This window comes from Bos javanicus, chromosome 28, assembly GCF_032452875.1.
Source record: "Bos javanicus breed banteng chromosome 28, ARS-OSU_banteng_1.0, whole genome shotgun sequence".
Lineage (NCBI taxonomy): Eukaryota > Metazoa > Chordata > Mammalia > Artiodactyla > Bovidae > Bos > Bos javanicus.
This window is the reverse complement of record NC_083895.1, coordinates 9,941,322-9,964,910: the sequence shown is the minus strand read 5'-3', so window position 1 is coordinate 9,964,910 and position 23,589 is coordinate 9,941,322. Positions and strand designations below refer to the sequence as shown.

The 23,589-nt window shown below is 36.3% G+C and overlaps 1 protein-coding gene across 17 annotated transcripts in view; it reads left to right on the top strand.

Annotated features, from left to right (window-relative positions):
• LYST (lysosomal trafficking regulator) overlaps positions 1-23,589 on the top strand; it is a 176,359-nt gene that overhangs the window by 47,238 nt on the left and 105,532 nt on the right. For all 17 annotated transcript variants that reach the window (XM_061404894.1, XM_061404887.1, XM_061404890.1 and 14 more), the window contains 10 exons: positions 826-2,905; positions 4,342-5,365; positions 6,899-7,060; positions 8,844-9,000; positions 11,245-11,471; positions 12,243-12,309; positions 17,591-17,700; positions 19,424-19,841; positions 20,978-21,122; positions 22,524-22,697. In XM_061404894.1, coding sequence (XP_061260878.1) covers positions 826-2,905; positions 4,342-5,365; positions 6,899-7,060; positions 8,844-9,000; positions 11,245-11,471; positions 12,243-12,309; positions 17,591-17,700; positions 19,424-19,841; positions 20,978-21,122; positions 22,524-22,697 — 4,564 coding nt within the window. The remainder of the gene's footprint in view (positions 1-825; positions 2,906-4,341; positions 5,366-6,898; positions 7,061-8,843; positions 9,001-11,244; positions 11,472-12,242; positions 12,310-17,590; positions 17,701-19,423; positions 19,842-20,977; positions 21,123-22,523; positions 22,698-23,589) is intronic.

Below are 23,589 nucleotides of genomic sequence, written 5' to 3'. Positions count from 1 at the left end.
ACTCTAATTTGTGTTCTTTTGGTGAAGTTGTCTTCATTGCCTGCATCTTTTGCATATGTGGAATTTGTCAGACTCCTTTTAATCCTCTCTTAAAGCACAAGTCTTTTATTTAGATTTTTATTTATTCATTCTAAATTATAAGTGTACCTTTTGTATTATTGCAAAGGAAAAAGCCCAGTGTCATTATCTTTTTAATTAGTATGGAAAATTTATTCTTTTCTCTAAGATATAGATCTTGAGTGCTGACCACACAGCAGCCCTAGGTTCTGGGCACTGAGGGTGAAACAGCAATATCTGCCCCTGTACCAAGTTCCTTGCGTAGCACATGCAGTAAATATTGTGAATCAGTATCTCTCTTAACCCCAGTCTTGGAGAACATTTGTATCTATTGTATGATTTTGAAATAATTTGGGGAGATCTTAAGGTTCCTAAGTTATATCAGAGCTATAAACTAAATACTGTTTTGAGGATATAGTATACCTCTGTGTCTTAATTAATGGTGTTATTAGAGGAGATTTGTAAAGTGGTAAGAATAGTAATGCTAAATACCAGCATTGCTTTCCTAACTCTGTTCTCCTTGTTTTCAAAATCAATTTGTATTCTTTGATTCAGGGCCACTTTGTATTTTGAGCAGGATAAGGAAATGAAGTGATGATGTGGGGAGGAAGGGGAGTAGAGACATACTAAAAAGCTAGAAGAAGCCCCATAATAAAAATATACTGAGGACAAACTCCTAAAGTAGAGAAGTAAGAGGATAATCACCTATGCATATTGAGTTTTAAAACGTATTAAGGTATTCTAAATTTTTTTTCTTCATTTTGTCAGATTTTAATCTACCATGCTCAGCTGGTATAATCCTGACCAAAGAAAAGAACTCAAGTTCTCAAAGATCTACTCAGGAAAAATTATATTTAGAAGGAAGTGCCCCGGCTGGTCAGGTTTCTGCAAAAGTAAATGTTTTTCGAAAAAGCAGGCGGCAACGTAAAACTACCCATCGTTATTCTGTAAGAGATGCAAGAAAGACACAGCTCTCCACCTCAGATTCAGAAGTTAATTCAGATGACAAAAGTATAGTAATGACTAAATACAGAAGGTCCCATGTGCTGCAGCATTTTGTAAAACAGTGTCCTAAAGAAGACCACCTTACAGCTAAGCTTAACCACTTATCAACCAAAGAGCAGACTCCTCCTGACACCATGGCTTTGGAAAATTCCAGAGAAATTATTCCAAGAGAGGAGTCAAACACTGACATTTTAAGTGAGCCAGCTGCCTTGTCTACCATCAGTCACATGAACAATTCTCCATTTGATTTATGTCATGTTTTGTTATCTTTATTAGAGAAAGTTTGTAAGTTTGACATTACCTTGAATCATAATTCTGCTCTCGCAGCCAGTGTAGTGCCCACACTGACTGAATTCCTAGCGGGTTTTGGGGACTGCTGTAATCTCAGTGACAATTTGGAGGGTCAGATGGTTTCTGCAGGTTGGACTGAAGAACCAGTGGCTTTGATTCAACGGATGCTTTTCCGAACAGTACTGCATCTGATGTCAGTAGATATTAGTATGGCAGAGGTGATGCCAGAAAATCTCAGAAAAAATTTAACAGAATTGCTTAGAGCAGCTTTAAAAATTAGAACTTTCCTAGAAAAGCAACCTGACCCTTTTGCCCCAAGACAGAAGAAAACACTACAAGAGGTTCAGGATGATTTTGTGTTTTCCAAGTATTGTCATAGAGTGCTTCTTTTACCTGAGCTGCTGGAGGGAGTTCTGCAGATCCTGATCTGTTGTCTTCAAAGTGCAGCTTCAAATCCATTCTTCTTCAGTCAAGCCATGGACCTGGTCCAAGAATTCATTCAGCATCACGGATTTCATTTATTTGAAACAGCAGTTCTTCAAATGGAATGGCTGGTTGTAAGAGATGGGGTTCCTCCCGAGGCCTCAGGACATTTGAAAGCTCTCATCAATAATGTCATGAAAATAATGAGCACTGTCAAAAAAGTGAAGTCAGAGCAGCTGCATCATTCAATGTGTACAAGAAAAAGGCACAGACGTTGTGAATATTCCCACTTCATGCATCACCATAGAGACCTCTCAGGTCTGTTGGTCTCGGCTTTTAAAAACCAGGTTTCCAAAAACCCATTTGAAGAGACGGCAGATGGAAACGTGTATTACCCTGAGCGGTGCTGTTGCATCGCTGTGTGTGCTCACCAGTGTTTACGCTTACTGCAGCAGGCTTCCTTGAGCAGCACGTGTGTCCAGATCCTCTCAGGGGTTCAGAACATCGGCATATGCTGTTGTATGGATCCCAAATCTGTGATTGTTCCTCTCCTCCATGCTTTCAAATTGCCAGCACTGAAAAGCTGTCAGCAGCATATACTGAATATTCTTAACAAACTCATTTTGGATCAGTTAGGAGGAGCTGAGATACCACAGAAAACTAAAAAAGCAGCTTGCAACATCTGTACTGTTGACTCAGATCAACTAGCCAAATTAGAGGAGACCCTGCAGGGAAGCTCTTACAATGCTGAACCTTCCTCAGGTTTATCTAGTCCATCCTACAGATTTCAAGGGATCCTGCCCAGCAGTGGATCAGAAGACTTGTTGTGGAAATGGGATGCCTTAGAGGCTTATCAGAATTTTGTTTTCGAAGAGGACAGATTACAGAGTGTACAGATTGCAAATCACATTTGCAGTTTGATCCAGAAAGGCAATGTTGTTGTTCAGTGGAAACTGTATAACTGCATATTTAATCCTGTGCTGCAAAGAGGAGTTGAATTAGCACATCATTGTCAGCAGCTTAGCATTTCTTCAGCTCAGACTCATGTATGTAGCCATCATAACCAGTGTTTGCCCCAGGAAGTACTTCAGATTTATTTAAAAACTCTGCCTACCCTGCTTAAATCAAGGTTTGTTATATATGTGTGTAGATACTTTTTCTCATTGTTGAAAAATCATGTTCAAAGATGTTTGAATATCTTTATTATTTATTTTTTCCTAGGATTTAATTTTAGTTTAACAACAAAAAAATTTCCCATCCCATGTCAGATTTTTTTTAACATTTATTTATTTGTTTGTTTTACTGGGGTGTTTATAGAGAAGAGGACAGAGCCATTGATTTTAATTTCTCTGAAAAAAAAGTAAAGTTTTAAATCTATATCTGAGAAAAAAATGGATAAAACGCAGATACCCAACAGCAGGGGCAAAGTTAAATTAATTATATTTACTGGATGTAATATTATTAGCCAAAAATAATGTTAGCTAGGATCTATTGGGACATGAGAAAATGCTTATAATATTTTATAAGTAGCATACAAAAAATAAAAAATGTCACCCATTTATTTAGAGCTATGTAAAATATATATATAGTACATAAAGTGTGTATGTGCATGATAATTATCAAAACAGTGAAATTAATGAAATTATTATTTTTTGAATACCATATTTACATTTATTACCTGTATGTAGAAAAACTAGAAAATATAGGTAAGCAAAATGAAGAAAATTAAGATACTTTGAATCCCACCAGTGAGTTTTGCAGATTTTGTGATTGTCAACTTTCATACTTAAAAAATAATTTTGTAAATGAAGCTTGCTTCTGATAGGTAGTTGGCCTTTGAAATTAATGCGTATACCATTTTAAAAACTTACAGTAAAGTATAACATATCTGTGATCATTATTTTCACAGCCATTAAAAAAAAAAAAATCCTGACATTCTGACATTGTTTAAATAGAACTGTCTTTGATCTGAAAGTTTTATAACTCTGTGGCGTGTTTGTGGACAGCCTGGATCTTTGCTGAGCTGGTTTATACTAAAATTATTTCTCAGATTCCAGTGATCCAGACTCATGAGTTTTACCTGAGACAGAGCTGAAAAACTTCAGATCTGTAGTTTAGTTTCTTTCCCTTGATGCCATACAGATTTAAAATAAACAAAAGTCCTGAGTGAACCACCAAGTAGCCAAATGAATGGGCATGCAAAGGCCTCCCTGCTTTCAGAGTGTCCATCACAAATATGGAGGTGATTGGGGCATGGAGAATTTATATAGAGAAATTTGCCATTTGGGGAAAAATATTCTTCCCTGAATTGCTTTGTTTCACTTGAGGGACATGTAATCTGTTCTTTTCAAATGCTACTGGAATTATATATGCAGTGTTTGAAGAAGGATGTAAAAGTTGTTAGAAAGCAACTTGAAATCCTGGTTATATCTAATTAAGGACTTCAGCCCGATAATTGATAAAGTTGTAATAGATAGTGTTTAGTATATGCAGCAATGACATGTTTAAATAGTGTATGAACGATGTGCCTATATGTAAATCTTTTGTACTTTTTTTCTCTCACAGGGTAATAAGAGATTTGTTTTTAAGTTGTAATGGAGTAAACCAAATAATTGAATTAAATTACTTAGATGGTATCCGAAATCACTCACTAAAAGCATTTGAAACTCTGATAATCAGCCTAGGGGAACAACAGAAAGATTCTTCAATTCCAGGTATTGACGGGATAGACCTTGAACAGAAGGAGTTGTCATCCTTAAATGTTGGTACTTTGTATAACCAGCAAGCTTATTCAGATTCTCAGAGTCTTAGTAAATTTTATGCCCGGCTCAAAGATGCTTATCCAAAGAAACGGAAGTCTGTGGTGCAGGATATTCATATCAGCACAATTAACCTCTTCCTCTGTGTGGCGTTCTTGTGTGTAAGTAAAGAGGCAGAATCTGACAGAGAATCAGCCAATGATTCAGAAGATACTTCCGGCTATGACAGTACAGCAAGCGAGCCTTTGCAACACATGCTGCCATGTTTCTCTCTCGAGAGCCTCGTCCTGCCCTCTCCCAGACACATGCACCAAGCAGCTGACGTTTGGTCCATGTGTCGTTGGATCTACATGTTAAGTCCCATTTTCCGGAAACAGTTTTATAGGCTCGGTGGTTTCCAAGTATGCCATAAATTAATATTTATGGTAATACAGGATCTATTCAGAAATCCTGAAGAGGAGCAAGGGAGAAAGAAAGGAGATAGAAACATGAATGAAAATCAAGATTTAAACAGAATTTCTCAACCTGAGATCACTGTGAAGGAGGATTTATTATCTTTGACTGTAAAAATTGACCCCACACCAACAGAACTGAGTAGTCTGAAAAAGAGTGCTGACAGTTTAGGTAAATTAGAGTCAGAGCATCTTTCTTCCATAAATGTGGAACAAATTCCAGCTGTGGAAGCTGTTCCTGAGGAAACAAAAGTCTTTATGAGTCGAGAAAGTGAAACCTTACTTCAGGGCATACGACTTTTGGAAGCCCTTCTGGCCATTTGTCTTCATGGCACCAGAGCTAGTCAGCAAAAGTTGGAGTTGGAGTTACCCAATCAGGTAAGAACTTATCTTTCATCTAACCATTGTGTAATGTAAATTTTTTTAAAGTTCTAATGTAATGCTATTGTCATTTTGTTTTTCCAAAGATTCTGAGTTTTGAGGTGCTCCTGTATGCTTAGCACAGTACCAGGTACTGTGGTGGACACAGAGGAGTACATGACCCTGTTCTTGCCCTCAAGAAACTTAGGGTTTAGTTTGGAATACAGAACCCATGTGACAAAATTCACCAACCCTGAAAGGCATTAAATACACATTAAATGTCAGATGTCAGATCAATAATAATGGGCAAGTAATTAGCAGCAGCAGCAAGTAAGTGTTAGTCGCTCAGTCATGCCCGACTCTTTGCGACCCCATGGACTGCAGCCCACCAGGCTCCTCTGTCCATGAGATTTTCCAGGCAAGGATACTGGAGTGGGTTGCCATTTCCTTCTCCAGCTATTGTATTTTAAAGTCCACATTCAACAGTCTTGGTGTGGTTCTGTTTGGTGCCCAGCCCATATCCCTTGCCAAGCTGATCCACCTGTGCACCATCTGCTGCAGATGTTGGCTGCTAAGGACTCACATCTGCACCCATCTCCCAAGGTGTGGGGTGCTGAGAGCCAGTGACTGATGGGTATGGCTCTGGGAGTGGGGACAGTCTCTGTGGTGCAGTTCAGGCTCCAGAGCTTCCCATGGAATTGGGCTGGGGTGACACATGTATTCTGAAACCACATCTTTGGCTGGATTCTTCCCCCAGCATATTCTGCCTTCCTCATGCCTTTACAAATTTCCCCTGAGAGCATATCTCAGCCAAAAAGGAATGCTTAGTTTCAGGCCCTGCTTCTAAGGAAATTTCAAATACGGCAGATCCCTTGTTTTCTTCCTGCGTGCTAAGTCACTTCAGTCACTTCCAACTCTTTGTGACCCCATGGACTGGAGCCCACCAGGTTCCTCTGTCCATGGGATTTTCCAGGCAAGAATACTGGAGTGGGTTGCCATTTCCTGCTCCATCATATCTTGTCTGTGTGTATCTGTGTCTCCCACTGGACGGAGTTAAGGGAGAAGTCAATTTCCTATTCATCCTTACGGCTTCATCCCCTAATAGAAGAACAAGCAGTGAGAGTTCCCTTCCAGGACAGATAGGAAGGAGTAAAGAAGGGAGGAAGAGAAAAGAATTAGAACACAAGTGCTTCTTAGAGTCTTAAGGAACCACTAAGAAAAGGAGTTAGTAAATCTAGAAATGGTTAATGGAAACCTTGAGTTTCAACTAATCATTTTTTCCCTGATACAATTAATTTATGATACATTCAAATTCAAAAGCAAATAAGATGAGTAAAGCACTGGATAAATTAAAATATTATTCTTAATTGTAACAGGAGGATATTTGTATAAGCACTGGATATATATACAGTCATTTTAATTTCGTATCAACTGCAAGTAAATGGACTAGCTTTTACTTAATATAAATATTAATTTATCCTTTGTTTTCTCACTGTTTATTTTTTTTCTTAAAGCATGTTGATATTCTTAGTTCCTTTGCTTTTACCTTAGAACTTGTCTGTGGAAACTATATTGCTTGAAATGAGGGATCATCTTTCCAAATCAAAGGTGACGGAAACAGAATTAGCAAAGCCTTTATTTGATGCCCTCCTTCGAGTTGCACTGGGGAATCATTCAGCAGGTTTTGAGCACGATGATGCTATGACTGAGAAGGTATGAATAACATACAGTTGTCTTGTTACTGTTTGGGTGTGACTGGCAGAGGCAGAAGTGTGTGGGTTCAGAGTGCGACACTGTGATGTGGTTAGAACATGTGGACCAGGATTTGGTCAGGTGAGTTCAATGGGTTCTGTCTCCATCCTCTGGGATGGATTGTATTTACATCTCATAAAACATAGGAGAGCAGTGAGACATGCTTTTCTTCATCTAATCTGGAAATTTACTGACAGTTGCTTCCAGTAAGATGGAAAGTATTATTTAATGTCTCATATATAACTGATAGTTTATTAAGTAATAATGCAGGGATAGTGATGACTCAACTGTCCTCTTTGCCTTATTTGATTCTATAGTGATATGGCTAATATTTATAGAACTCTCTTCTCACTTTAATTTTAAATCATTCAACATAAAAATGACTGGTCCTTGCATAGAAAGAACTCATAGTTTTTTAGTTGTCCGTGTTAACTTCATTTTCTAAAAGAACTATTTTAATTTTTTCCGTGAAACGGATATATACATACATAGTTAATTTACCTCTCCTTTCATGTTTCTTTTACCTTTGTTTATCTTTGTGTAACTTCTTTTTCAATTCCTTGGTCTAGACATATTGGCATTTTATAATCTTCTGCCATAATAGTTTACATTACTGTTTGTCATATAAGGTAAAAACTTACTAAAATAACTACTAATGTCATAATCATATTACTGAATCAATTGGTTAACTGGAAAATGTTAAAATACCTACCTAAAGTGTCAGAATACCTATGTAGGGTAAAATATCTACCTACCTATTAAAAAAAAAAGATTATTCTTCTTTTTAAAATGTTGCAATGATAAAAGTACTCTGAGCTTCTTTAAGTGTGTTTTTTTAAAGTGAAGGTATTATTAGCATTTTTATAAGAAAAGGAAAATTTCATGCCACATGATACTGCACAGGGAGTTAATGCTGGAGCTCTGATTTCAGACATGCTTGTATGTAGACAATTGCATTCTGAAATCTTAAAATCAGTTTCTTTGAAAATTTTTCATGTCTTTAGTTACCTAATTTATGAAATACTTTATAAAAACCTTTGGAAAAATCTTTTCTTGAGCAAATATGTAAATATAATATGTATTTATTTGCATTAAGTTGTAAGGAGAGGGAGAGGGTGGGAAGATTTGGGAGAATGACATCGAAACATGTAAAATATCATGTAAGAAACGAGTTGGCAGTCCAGGTTCGATGCACGATACTGGATGCTTGGGGCTAGTGCACTGGGACGACCCAGAGGGATGGTATGGGGAGGGAGGAGGGAGGAGGGTTCAGGATGGGGAACACACGTATACCTGTGGCGGATTCATTTTGATATTTGGCAAAACTAATACAATTATGTAAAGTTTAAAAATAAAATTAAAAAAAATAATAATAATATTTTTAAGACTGTAAAAAAAAAAAAAGTTGTAAGAAGTATAATTCCACCTCATTGTGGTTTTTAGTCATCTCCTCTTATATAACTAGAGTGGAATTTCTTAGACCTACTTTTCAGTAAAACTGAAATGACCTATAGTTTGTTAGGACACCTATTTTTTGAGGTGTTAATCAAGTTGGCTAAGAAATTCTGGAGAATTATGCTGTGTGAATTTCATAGTGTATAATGGTTAATATCAGTTCCTTAGATTTTTTTCTTAATATACTGAAGCTGTCTTCAAAATGACTTTTGAGTAATAAATATCTTATTTAAGAAAAATGAACAAACATTGCAACTTTTGCCTTAATTTAATTATACTGATCTTATAGAGTCATCAGTCTGAAGAAGAACTGTCATCCCAGCCTGGTGATTTTTCAGAAGAAGCTGAGGATTCTCAGTGTTGCAGTTTTAAACTTCTGGTTGAAGAAGAAGGTTATGAAGCAGATAGTGAAAGCAATCCTGAGGATAGTGAAACCTGGGATGATGGTAAAATATCACTGAAGTACTTGTGACTTCATTTGAAAGTCAGATTATTAACTAGCAAATGGTTCTTAATAATATCACTTTAGAACTTTTATTGCCTTATATTTGTAAAGTGTATTGCATCATTATTTGATCTTGACAACAAATTCTGGCGTTCTTGTAAGCAGTTTGAAAGTGAAAGTGAAGGTCGCTCAGTTGTGACCGACTCTTCGTGACCCCATGGACTGTAGTCCATGGAGTTCTCTAGGCCAGAATACTGGAGTGGGTAGCCTTTGCTTTCTCCAGAGGAATCTTCTCAACCCAGGGATCGAACCCAGGTCTCCTGCATTGTAGGTGGATTCTTTACCAGCTGAGCTACAAGGGAAGCCCAAGAATACTGGAGTGAGTAGCCTATCCCTTCTCCAGTGGATATTCCCAATCCAGGAATCAAACTGGGGTCTCCTGCATTGCAGGTGGATTCTTTACCAACTGAGCTAAGGAAAGCCCCTGTAAGCAGTTTAAATCAATGAAATATATTTTTGTTATCACAAACATTGATGGAGTGTCTAAGAATACATGGTGGAAGAAGACTCTGCTTTTATATGTATTCTAGTGGAAAAGACAAGAAATATCAGAAATAAGCAGTATGAAGAAATAAAACAGGGTGATGTGATAGTGACTGGGTAGTCAAAGAAAGCCTCACTGAAGATGTGTTTACATTGAGGCCTTGATAGAAAAGATCTATCCAGCGGACACTGACAGGAAGAGTTTTGAAAGCAGTTTGTTACAAAGATTTAAGTAATACAAGGAATACAGACATCTCTTTGTGGCATCCAAGAATGCTGCAGCATAGGTTTCTTAGTTCACCACAGCCCAGCTTGTCCTTAAGATGGAAATAACATTGCATGTGATCCTTTGTTTCCAGGCCGAAAACTTGAATGGAGTAGAATGGAAGATATGGATTGAATAGAGCCAGGAGATTTCTGGGAGGGCTTTATCTTTTTATTTGCTTGTCTTATGACTGTGCCAATACTGTTAGTCTTCACTAAGTTTGCAGTAGTTATTTTCTTCAATGGCTGTTGTCTCTTTCAAATTGAGTGAATGGGAATAATCACTGATGTCCTACTTAAAGGGCTTTGATGGACCCATAGCAGGTGGTTTTTTTTTTTTGTTTTTTTATTTTACCATTAAGAGAGTAAAAAGAACAAAGGAACAGCCACAGATTGAAAGCCTCATACATATATATTCTTGTGACTTACTTGATTTGTTAAACAAACTTTTTTCCAGCTTTATTGAGAAATAATTGACATACATCACCGTATAAATTTAAGGTGGTTTGATTTACATATATTGTGAGAGGATTACCACAGTAGTTTTAGTTAACATTTACTATCTCATATAGATACAATACAAAGAAAAGAAACAAACATTTTTTCCTTGTGATAAGAACTCTTAGTATTTATTCTCTTAACACCTTTCCCGTATATCATACAGCAGTAGTAACTATAGTCACCATGTGGTATGTTACATCCCTAGTCCACCTTCTTCCACTTCCCACTCCCCCTTCCCCCTAAGCAGGTGCTTTTGAAAAATATTGCTATAATAGTGTCAGTTTTATCATAATACAGGCATGATTTAATAATGATAGATACCCTCCTTTGTGTAAGTTTGCTCACTAGATCTTAAAGAATTTTGGTCCAGGTAGAAATTTATAAATTTCTTACCTATATGAACTTTTAAAAAGAGTACAGCAGTTTCTTTAAAGAGCATAACAGTTAAATTTTCCAGAATGTAATATTCGGTGAGGCAGTATCTATATCCCACTGAGAAAAAGGTCAAAGTATAAAATTCATCCAACCAATAGCCAAACCTACTGTTTTCACAGAGATATAAGCAAATGAACTACCCTATGATTTATGTATTTTGGCACCAGAAAGTTTGGGATAGTACTTTTTTCCAGTTGTCTCATAGGAGTGTATTAAATATGCATCACATGTCTATAAAAATTACTGTTGATAGTACTTGTGCTTCTAGTGAAGATCAAAATTACTTTTAAGGCTACTTGTTTATCATCAAAATATCCATATGACTTGATGATTCAGGATAATTATTGTAGTCAAAAATCAAGTAGTGGGAAAAGACCTTGTGAGCATCTTCTTATAAATAGCACTCTTGCCACTAGATCTCCTAAGTGATGAATGAGATTTGAAACTTTTTTCAGTGCTTAGGAAGGGAATAAAAAATAACCTTTTCTTTTTCTCCTTTTAGGGGTAGACTTAAAGCCTGAAGCAGAAAGTTTCATTGCATCAAGCAGTCCAAATGACTTACTTGAAAACCTTTCTCAAGGGGAGATAATTTATCCTGAGATTTGTACGTTGGAATTAAATTTGCTTTCTACTGGTAAAGCTAAACTTGATGTGCTTGCCCATGTATTTGAGAGTTTTTTGAAAATCATCAGACAGAAAGAAAAGAATATTTTTCTACTCATGCAACAGGTAAAAGATATATTTAATTAAATGTGATCAGTATTTATCACACACATGCCCTAATTACTCATCTCTTTATTTATATATAATCCAACTTGTCTAAAATTCAGATGATTACTTACCTTTTATAATACTTTATGGTATATTTTTAGTACAAGTGATAGGCTAAAAATCTTCTGCTTCCATAGTTTTCCAAAGTAGGATAAAAATCAGTGTTGTCATTGGCTAACTATAAGAATCCTAGTGTATTTCTGAGAACAAGTAATATTTTTTAAATTGCATTTAATTTTGATATATGGTCATTATTTTGAAAAATCAGAAAAAACAGTATGAAAAACAAAATGAAAATTATGTGTAACCCTACACATAGCATTCTCTCCACTTATTTTAAAATATCTACATATGTATACAGTATCAGTTCAATTCAGTTGTTCAGTCATGTCCGACTCTTTGCGACCCCATAAATTGCAGCACGCCAGCCCTCCCTGTCCATCACCAACTCCCAGAGTTCACTCAAACTCACGTCCATCGAGTCCATCTTTGACCCTGATGCTGGGAGGGACTGGGGGCAGGAGGAGAAGGGGACGACAGAGGATGAGATGGCTGGATGGCATCACCGACTCGATGGACGTGAGTTTGAGTGAACTCCGGGAGTATACACGGTATATACTATATACCGTATATACAGTATACTATCAAGTAATTTATTATGATATTACTTCTTCATGCTTTCATGAGGTAAGAAATTTAATTTTTAATTTTTTGTTTTTTAATCTTCAGGGAACTGTGAAAAATCTTTTAGGAGGATTCTTGAGTATTTTAACACAGACTGATTCTGATTTTCAAGGTGCGTTGAAACTTTGGTTTTAAACAATAGCTTTGAAATAATTTTGTTATGTGAAATGAAGAGTTGACAGTAATAGCTTCCATTGGCATAGTGCCGTGTGGTTTCAGAAGTAGCTTTATATGCATCATCTCTCCTGTTTCTCAAACCAATACAGTAGACATAATATAAGTATCTTGAATTTCTAGAGAGGAAAATCTAGATTCCAAGTGATCAAATGAGTTGTTCAGGGTCATGTATTTAGAAGTGGCATTGCGAGACTGTTCAGTTCAGTTCAGTCGCTCAGTCATATCCAACTCTTTGTGACCCCATGGATTGCAGCACGCCAGGTTCCCTGTCCATCATCGACTCCCGGAGCTTGCTCAAACTCATGTCCATCGAGTCGGTGATGCTATCCAACCGTCTTGTCCTCTGTTGTCCCCTTCTCCTCCTGCCTTCAGTCTTTCCCAGCATCAGGGTCTTTTTCCAATGAGTCAGCTCTGCACATCAGATGGCCAAAGTATTGGAGCTTCAGCTTCAGTCCTTCCAATGACTATTAAGGATTGATTTCCTTTAGGATTGACTGGTTTGATCTCCTTGCAGTCCAAGGGACTCTCAAGAGTCTTCTCCAACACCACAGTTCAAAAGCATCAATTCTTCGGCACTTAGCTTTCTTTATGGTCAAACTCTCACATCCATACATGACTACTGGAATAACCATAGCTTTGACTAGACAGACCTTTGTTGGCAAAGTACTGTCTCTGCTTTTTAATATGCTCTCTAGGTTTGTCATAGCTTTTCTTCCAAGGAGCAAGTATCCTTTAATTTCATGGCCACAGTCACCATCTGCAGTGATTTTGAAGCCCAAGAAAATAAAGTCTCTCACTGTTTCTATTCTTCCCCATCTATTTCCCATGAAGTGATAGGACTGGATGCCATGATGTTCGTTTTTTGAATGTTGAGTTTTAAGCCAACTTTTTCACTCTCCTCTTTCACTTTCATCAAGAAGTTCTTTACTTCCTCTTTGCTTTCTGCCATAAGGGTGATGTCATCTGCATGTCTGAGGTTATTGCTGTTTCTTTGGGCAAACTTGATTCCAGCTTGTGGTTCATCCAGCCCGGCATTTCACATGATATACTCTGCATTTAAGTTAAATAAGCAGGGTGACAAAATACAGCTTTGACATATTCCTTTTCCAATTTTGAACCAGTCCATTGTTTGATGTCTGGTTCTAGCTATTGTTTCTTACGAGACTGTAACCCAGTCTAAAGGATTGCTGCTCTGTCAGGTATTACTTGAGTGCCTACTCTCTTCTTTGTACTTTCACAGACATTTTAGAAATTCATAATGAATATATAATATGGTCATATTATATATACTAGATAGAACCCTAGATTTTAGCCCTAGAAACCTAAAGTTTAATTGGAGGATTAAGGCTGACATGCATAAAATGTCAATTTGGGCTTGTCACATATTTTCTCATGGTTAAATTCAAGTTATGCATTTTGGGCAGGCATACCTCAGTGCATCATATCCAGGGGTTCATGATATCTGTATCTTAGCAGTGATGATGTTGCCTTTGATCACTTGGTTAAGACAATATCTTGCAAGGTGCTTCCATTGTTAAGTTACTATTTTCTCTTTATAATTAGTGTCTTGTGGGGAGATAGCTTGAGACTATGTAAATATCCTTTTTCTGTCTTACTTTAACCTACTCATTTTAGTATCCATTGATGATTTTTGACTGAAATAATTAATATGGTGGTATTTGTCAAATAGGAATTTTCTATTTCCATGATTCCTTCATTTCTTAATTGGAATTACACTGTGAGGAAAGCCTTCCCTTCTTCTCCATTTACTTAATTATGGCTATATCTTTATATATTGTGCTGGCACTTAATGGACCTTTTTAATCTGAAGACTTATTTGTATCTTAGCTCTGAGAAATTCTATTCCATTATCTTTTAATAACAGCTTTATTGAGGTATAATTCATGTACTTGAGATATAATCAACATACTATATATTTCACCCATTTGAAGTATACAGTTTACTGTCTTTTAGTATATTCAGAATTGTCCATTTTAAAATTTTTCTGTCACCCCAAAAGAAAGTTTTACAGAGAGTTTGAGCCTAGTATAGAAAGTACCTAGGTTAACATTAGTATATTTGCTATAGTTAATGTACCTATATTGTTAGATTATTAACTAGAGTTCATAGTTTATTCAAATTGCCTTCATATGTACTTAATGTTCTTCTTCTGTTTAAAGATCTTATCCAGGATTCACATTGCATTTTGTTGTCATACCTCTTTAGGTTCCCTCTTGGCTGTGACAGTTTCTTAGACTTTCCCTGTTTAATGACCTTGAGAGTTTTAAGGAGGACTGATCATGATGTCTTCCTACTGGAATTTGTCTAATTTTTTTTCATTGTGTATCTCACTGTAGTTTTTATTTGCATTTCCATAATGATAAGTGATGTTGATCATCTTTTCATGTGCTTGTTAGCCATTTGTATATCTTCTTCAGAGAAATGTCTATTCAAATCATTTATGCTTTTTAAAAATCAGGGTGTTTCTTTTGTTGTTGTTGAGTGTTAGTTATTCTCTGCATGCTCTAGTTACTCTCTGTATACTCTGCATAGCAACTCTTCTGCTGCTGCTTTTCCCCTTGGTTAGGCAACTCGGCCAGTCTGCAGACTTTACAGTTATAGTTGGTAGCCCTAATGCATACATCCTGCCTTTTGTTGGCAGAATCCATTCAGTTTCTTTAGAGAACAGTTAACAAGTTTGGGGCCTAATGGTAAATGATGAATTATCTGTGCTGAATACTCAGAATAAGGGAGAGAGGTACATGTTCACAAACAAACCTTTTATTAATCCCTGTGCTTGCAGCCCTGTTGTTACTTTCTCCCCAGATTTTGCACAGATTGGCTCTCCATTCCTCTGAGTCCCTTTGTAATTCAGAGAGTCCTAGGCTGCAGCTTTCTCTTTTACCTCTCTATCCTTCCATCTGCAGGAAATATTTTTAAATCTCTCACTTGATGTGCTCCTAGTGCCCACTGCCTCCCCTGCTTTTTTCCTATTATGGGTTTCTTCCTTTTTGTTATTCTGTACTTTTAGTCCAGTGACTTTGTGGTGATAGAGGGGTGTGTGTGTCTGTGTCTCTAGTCCCCCATTTTGAACTGGAACCAATTAGTTTTGAACTGAAAAAAAAAAAAAAAATCCACACACATACACTTTACTTTGGTCATATTATTTTCTTACTCTAAAACCTGTAACTGATTCATGTTCAGTTCAGTTCAGTCGCTCAGTCATGTCTGACTCTTTGCAACCCCATGAACCTCAGTACACCAGGCCTCCCTGTCCATCACCAACTCCTGGAATTTACCCAAACTCATCCCCATTGAGTCGGTGATGCAACCCCTTCTCCTCTCTCCTTCAGTCTTTCCCAGCATCAGGGTCTTTTCCAGTGAGTCAGCTCTTCGCATTAGGTGGCCAAAGATTTGGAGTTTCAGCTTCAACATCAGTCCTTCCAATGAACACCCAGGACTGATCTTTAGGATGGACTGGTTGGATCTCCTTGCAGTCCAAGGGACTCTCAAGAGTCTTCTCCAACACCACAGTTCAAAAGCATCAATTCTTCGGCTCTCAGCTTTCTTTATAGTCCAACTGTCACATCCATACATGACCACTGGAAAAACCATAGCCTTGACTAGATGGATCTTTGTTGGAAAATAATGTCTCTGCTTTTTAATATGTGATTCATGTTACTTACAGGATAAAGTCCATGCTATTTCTTAGTCTCCTTGCAATTTTCTTTCTGTGTCAGTTCATGGCTTCTATAAAACATGTTGCTGAAACAGGACTTCTGTTCTTAGGTTTTGTATCAGAATTATTTTGTCATATCCAAAAGGGAGATAATATTTATTTTGTAGGACTTTTTGTTTAGGATCAGCTGAGATAATGCATGTAAATATACTTTGATCACTTTAATATATATGCAATATATATGCTACAAATATTATTTATTATTTTACTCTCAAATGTTCTATGAATTTGTGTATTATACATGTAATATATATATAGCATATGTAATATATACAAATATTATTCATTATTTTACTCTCAAAAGTACTATGAATTTGTACATTACCAATTATATTTCATACTAAGCCTCATGATAGAATAAAGTGTTCAAACTAATCTTTTTTTTTTAAATTTTATTTTATTTTTAAACTTTACATAATTGTATTAGTTTTGCCAAATATCAAAATGAATCCATCACAGGTATAAATGTGCTCCCCATCCTGAACCCTCCTCCCTCCTCCCTCCCCATACCATCCCTCTGGGCTGTCCCAGTGCACTAGCCCCAAGCATCCAGTATTGTGCATTGAACCTGGACTGGCATCTCGTTTCATACATGATATTTTACATGTTTCAATGCCATTCTCCCAAATCTTCCCACCCTCACCCTCTCCCACAGAGTCCATAAGACTGTTCCATACATCAGTGTCTCTTTTGCTGTCTCGTACACAGGGTTACTGTTATCATCTTTCTAAATTCCATATATATGTGTTAGTATACTGTAATGGTGTTTTTCCTTCTGGCTTACTTCACTCTGTATAATAGGCTCCAGTTTCATCCACCTCATTAGAACTGATTCAAATGAATTCTTTTTAATGGCTGAGTAATACTCCATTGTGTATATGTACCACAGCTTTCTTATCCATTCATCTGCTGATGGACATCTAGGTTGCTTCCATGTCCTGGCTATTATAAACAGTGCTGCGATGAACATTGGGGTACACGTGTCTCTTTCCCTTCTGGTTTCCTCTGTGTGTATGCCCAGCAAACTAATCTTTAGTGATATTTAAATGTTTTCATAATTTTTAATATTTCTACTTTTGTTTATAGCATCTAATTTTCTCTTTAGAAAGTTATAGTTATAAATTAAACATTTTCAACATGAGAAGGTAGCAGACTCTTTTACAGTACCTAACAGCGTCAGCTTATTTAAGAAATACTGTATTAATTTATGCTTCTTTAAATAACCTTATTTTACTTTGAGCTAACCACTCTTTCAGAAAAGTGGTTTTACTGTTTTTTTGTCAGCTGGTTAGTTGGTTTTCATTTAGTGATATTGCTATTTCTTCAGCAAATATTTGGATTATTAGATTAATTATAATCCATTTAAGATGTGACAATAGTATTGATATTTAATCTCTTTCAGTGAAATTGTTTTTTCAGTTCCTTTAAGTATTGTATATTGGCTTTAATTTTTCCCCTCTCTCTTTCTTTAATTTAGCATGCCAGAGAGTACTGGTGGATCTTTTGGTATCTTTGATGAGTTCAAGAACATGTTCAGAAGAGCTAACCCTTCTTTTGAGAATATTTCTGGAGAAATCTCCTTGTACAGTAAATATGCTATAATTTGACATTTTTTCACTGATGCCTAATAGAATTTTTTTTTTTTTTAGAAATCACTAAGCTCCCTCTTTTGATGTGGTAACTGTTATACAGTCAACTCCATGTTATTGTGTGAAATTCTCAATTTTTTTTTAATTTAATTTAATTTTTTTTGCTGTTAATATCGGGTCTTTCCCTGCAGAGTTTTTTTAAAAAATTTATTTATTTTAATCAGAGGCTAATTACTTTACAATATTGTAGTGGTTTTGCCATACAAAATTCTCAATTTTATTATTATACAATTTTAACTATTTCACTTCTGTTTTGGCAAGCTAGATACATCATTGGGGTCATAATTCCACCCCAAGTCTATGTGCTTAAGAAATGCTGAATAATTTTAATTACTAAAGATAATTATGAGTAATGATAACCATTTTGAAGGTTATCATGTTTTTTAGAAAATTATTATTCACTCTTCATTTATCTTCTATCACTTGTCTGTTGGTGCAACTTAGTGATTTCTAGACTCTTCTTTGCCGAGAAGCCCATTTTTATAATGAAATCTTGACTCAAAGCTTAAGCATTAAAACAGAAAGCCTTGGAGCTACTTTCTTTGAAGTAGGATTGGAGAATGTTCCTTGAGCCCTGCCTGTTTCACCACCCTACCTGAGCCTTGTAGACTCTGAAGGAGCTCTGTGGAACATGAGGTCAAAAACCACTAGTGCAGACAATTGAGGACTGACTATATATTTATGGGATGTTTCTGTTCTATTTTTTCTGAGTTCATTTATCATAGTAATCGACATTAGATGTTATTTTATGAATGGGTAGGACATTGTACTGGCTTAATCTTTTCTGTTTTTTTTTTACTGGTCTCCTTAGTCGTTGCTTTTCCCTTTAATTAAATACTTGTTTCCTCTCATCTCTTTTGTACATTCTGTGTTTCAGTTTAACCAGAAACTTGTAATTATAAATAAATCTAAAAAAGATGAAAATTTTTTATTTGATTAGGGAAAAGGCATGTAAAATAAGGTGGAAAGTAACTGAGCACTCAATTTTACGAAGTCAGTCATGCCATAAATACCATTCAGAAACCTAAAGAATTTTCAAGGTCTCTGGTTCTATCCCTCATTTAAAAATAATTGAGAGAAGTAACTGTAGTGCACTTGGAAATAAATACCTTTCTTTGGTAGACAGTAGACATGATTCCCGATACAATCATTGTACTTATTTCTAATGCTTAAAACCAGCTCAGAACTTTTTAGGTTTGAACCTTTTTAAAATCTTCTAAATCTAAAACAAATTAACCACAAGAGATTATATGTTTTAAGACTGAAATCTCTTTCATATTTTGAAAAGTGAAAGTGAAGTTGCTCAGTTGTGTCTGACTTTTGCGACCCAATGGACTATAGCCTACCATGCTACACCGTCCATGGGATTTTCCAGGCAAGAGTGCTGGAGTGGGTTGCCATTTCCTTCCCCAGAGGATCTTCCCAACCCAGGTATCGAACCTGGGTCTTCTGCATTGTAGGTAGACACTTTACCGTCTGAGCCAGTATCGTAACACACAAAAATGAAAATTTTAATGATATAGTAGGTAGGAAGTTATTTAAATATAAATGCTAATATACGTATGTGTATGTTTGTATTTTTGTTTATAACCTGATTTTCAAGATTATTATGTACCTTGTAACATGGCTGTAAAGTTTTGTTTGGTTTTCTCTTCCTTTAGGAAATTCTTCTTCTGGGTATTCTGAAAATTGTTGAAAGTGACATTACTATGAGTCCTTCACAGTATCTAACCTTCCCTTTACTGCATACTCCAAATTTAAGCAATGATGTTTCATCACAAAAGTGCCCCGGGATCCTCAACAGTAAGGCCATGGGGCTGTTGAGAAGAGCGAGAGTGTCACAGAGTAAGAAAGAGGGCGACAGTGAAAGTTTTCCCCAGCAGCTGCTTTCCTCTTGGCACATAGCCCCGGTCCACTTGCCTTTGCTCGGACAGCCACACCTGTCAGAAGGTTTCAGCATTTCCCTGTGGTTTAATGTGGAGTGTATCCATGAACCTGAGAGTACCACAGAAAAAGGAAAGAAGACAAGGAAAAGAAACAAGTCACTGGTTTTATTGGACAGTAGTTTTGATGGAACAGGTATGACAACAGCATTATCTGTGTACTAAGACTTTTCAGAAGGCAGTTTTAGTTGAGCACTAGGAACACAGTGATACTCTGACTTACTGTCCACACGTTCTTCATGGAATGCCTGAGTGATGGTAGGTTCTGACGTACCAAAGCCTGAGTGGTCGGACAGCCTTAAACACTATTTTCTTCTGTACTTTTGCTTAGTGTGGGGTGGGAGGGGGAGTATGAGGAGGGAGGCAGGTGGACCACCACATACACAACTGCTCTGGGATCACCAACCCCATTTTATGCCTCTGTCGTGGTCCCATTACTGGGTTAGGGTGGCTCCTGATACTTGAAAAGGAAGGCGTAGAACCCTGTAGCCGCTTTACCATCCTTCTCTTACCTGTTCCCTGTCTCCTGTCATTCCACCTCCATTTCATCTCCTTTCTCTCTTGTAGTTCAAGCTCTCCTTCTTACGCTGTATCTTACCTCAGTGCCTCTCTCCTAGTTCCTGTCACAAAATGTGTAACCCCATCAGCCAACCTCCAGAGTGAGAATAAATTTCATTCCAGTTCTTTCTACAGCCTATTGAATCACTCTTTTGTGACTATGAAACTGCTAGGTAGAAAGGACTTGTTCATTAAAAAGCAGTTTATGGTGGTAGGAAAATGGGCTAATTCTTATGGTCTGTGGAATGAATGAAATGACTGAGCCAGAGGTTTGGCTTCCACTGACCTATAGATAGAGAAGAAAACCTTAATGACACTGTCAAGACTGAAGGGTGGGAAGTGTCACCTGGTATCTACAGTTGGAGCTCTGAGTCTACTTTTCCACAAACATATTTCCAAGTTATTAGCATAGCATACTTAGGTATTTTTATGGGTTAGCCTAGGAAGTTGAACTTTTAAGAAATCTTAGCAGATAATTTAATGTGTTGGGTAGTTAATACAGTTTTCTTTTATAAATTGTACATCAAAAGAGCAGAGCAAAATGACCTAATACAGAAAACTCTCCATGTACATTAGATAGCACCTCATTGGTAATATCACATGTACATTGTTTAGACCTGTCAATTCTTAGGTGGCAAAATTCAATTTACATTACTTTTCCACTCAGTTTTTGTCAGATGCTTGACTAATCATCCTAACATCTTTTTTTCATAGAGAACAACAGACTGGAAGGTGCAGCATATGTGAATCCTGGTGAAAGGCTCATAGAAGAAGGTTGTGTTCATATGATCTCATTGGGATCCAAAGCACTGATCATCCAAGTGTGGGCTGATCCCCACACCGGCACTTTTATCTTTCGGTAATAATTATCCTCAACTCTGCCCCCCATGAATAGCTTAGGTATTTAAATAATTTATGTAAAAGACATTAATGTGAAATCTGCTATAAAGATAATTGTGACAAAATAGAAAACTCTTATTTAAAAAAAAGAAGGTAGATTCAAACAATATAATCTTTGTAATAATATATAAAATCTGTAATTAAACTCTAAGTTCACTATGTTAATTCTCAGTGTATCTTAGACCAAATACTTACTTAAGTCTTATATATGGATGTATTCTATCTGATTGCAGTGATCTTATGATGTTGTTAACAGGCAGCTGTTTTTCATGGAGATTATATATTTAATAGCCATTATCTCATAGACTTAGGTTCTCATTGCTGTCTTGTCCTTTTTTCGTGGCTCCTTTGTTAACTAGGATAGATACAAGTCTTTTATTTGTATTGAGTGAATATGAATGGTATGATACTATTTTTATAAATATGTAAAAGTTGGATCATAAAGAAGGTGGCTGAGTGCTGAAGAATTGATGCTTTTGAACTGTGGTGTTGGAGAAGACTCTTGAGAGTCCCTTTAACTGCAGGGAGATCAAACGAGTTAGTCCTAAAGGAAATCAGTCCTGAATATTCATCGGAAGGACTGATGCTGAAACTGATGCTCCAGTACTTCAGCCACGTGCTGCAAAGAGCCAACTCGTTGGAAAATACCCTGATGCTGGGGAAGATTGAAGGCAGAAGGAGAAGGGGATAACAGAGGACAAGATGGTTGGATGGCATCACCGACTCAATGGACATGAGTTTGAGCAAACTCTGGGAGATGGTAAAGGACAGGGAAGCCTGGCAAGCTGCAGTCCATGGGGTCGCAAAGAGTCAGGCACCGCTGAGCAACTGAACTACAATAATGTTTATTAAAATTTAAGTAAAATATTTTACTTAGGGATCTGCATTCTGTAAATGTTATAAAGGTTACTAGGTAGTTTATGTAAATTATATCTTAATTCTCTTAGTAATCCCTCAGAGTAGGTTAGACCAATGATACATACTAGCATTTAGATATTTATGTATATGTATTAATTTCTGTATGAAGCAAACATTGCACTAAAAGGGCAATGGGTATATAGATAGTAATAATAAATTTTTTTTTTTGCAAATTGAATCCTGAAGATTATTGCCCAAATTGTTAATACTAGCAAATGAGCCAAATCTGTTTTTAAGTTCATGAATTGAGGTTATAGTATAATAAAATAATCAAGCAGATTATGATATAAAACAAAGACCTCCTGACTTTTCAAGTTAGTTTAATACTAGAACTGGTTTTTAAATTTTACTTAAATATCTAGAGTTATACTTAACTATACATGTTAAAAACTGATACCAGAAATTTCATGTTTCAGCCTATACCTTTACTCTTTTTGTTCAGTGTCTGCATGGATTCAAACGATGATACAAAAGTTGTGTTACTAGCACAGGTTGAATCACAGGAGAATATTTTCCTCCCAAGCAAATGGCAACATTTAGTACTCACCTACTTACAGCAGCCCCAAGGGAAAAAGAATATCCATGGGAAAATCTCCATATGGATCTCTGGACAGAGGTATGAAACACTTTTAGTAAATACTTAATAATCTCAGTTATAATTTTAATTATTATGTTACAGCTTCTGATACAAATTACAAAAAGACTGTAGATGAAATTTACTGTATTTTAATAGGAATCTGTCAAGTGAGATATTTTTCTTTTTTATCACTTACATACAAAATTAATTTGCCTTAGAAGAAATTGTTGAAGATTAATATTTGGATCTGGGGGACCATGCACAAATCTGAACATTTAGACATTTATGAATTTAGTCCAGCAAGGCCATATAAGATAAATCCATAAGGCATTATTTAAGTGGCTAATAAAGCTAATACCAAAATTAAATCTAGAGTTTCAAAAGAAATTAGAATGACTAGAAAAAAATATAAACCAGTATATTAAGATAGAAACCTAGAAATATACCACATGAAATATACCAGGTTTGGTTATAGTACTATTTGACTTTTACAAACCAGGAGAACTGTGAGTCAAATTAATAAGAAATATCTTGTGAAATATCTTAATGTAAAGTTTAACTCAGAGAGAGTTGTAAGGTATCTTGGATTTGTAAGAGTTGCAAAGTATTTTATTGAATGAAATAGCATGAAAGGGAATACAGAATTGGAAACTAGTGTAACACAGGAAAGGACCGAGCTGGTTGGAAGGAATATCTAAGTTGAATGATGAAAAAGAAAAATGAACGAGCATGGTGATGCTGCGTGACAGCAGCTTTGAATCCAGGATGAGGCTGCTAGACCTTTTGCAAGGTGCTTTATATACATTATCGTCCAATTCTCTCTAAAGTCTCTCAGAGTAGATTAGATCATAGAGATAACATATACCCTCAGCACAAATTAATTGATTTTTTCGTTCATTTGTTCATCAAATATTTATTGAGGAATTGCTAT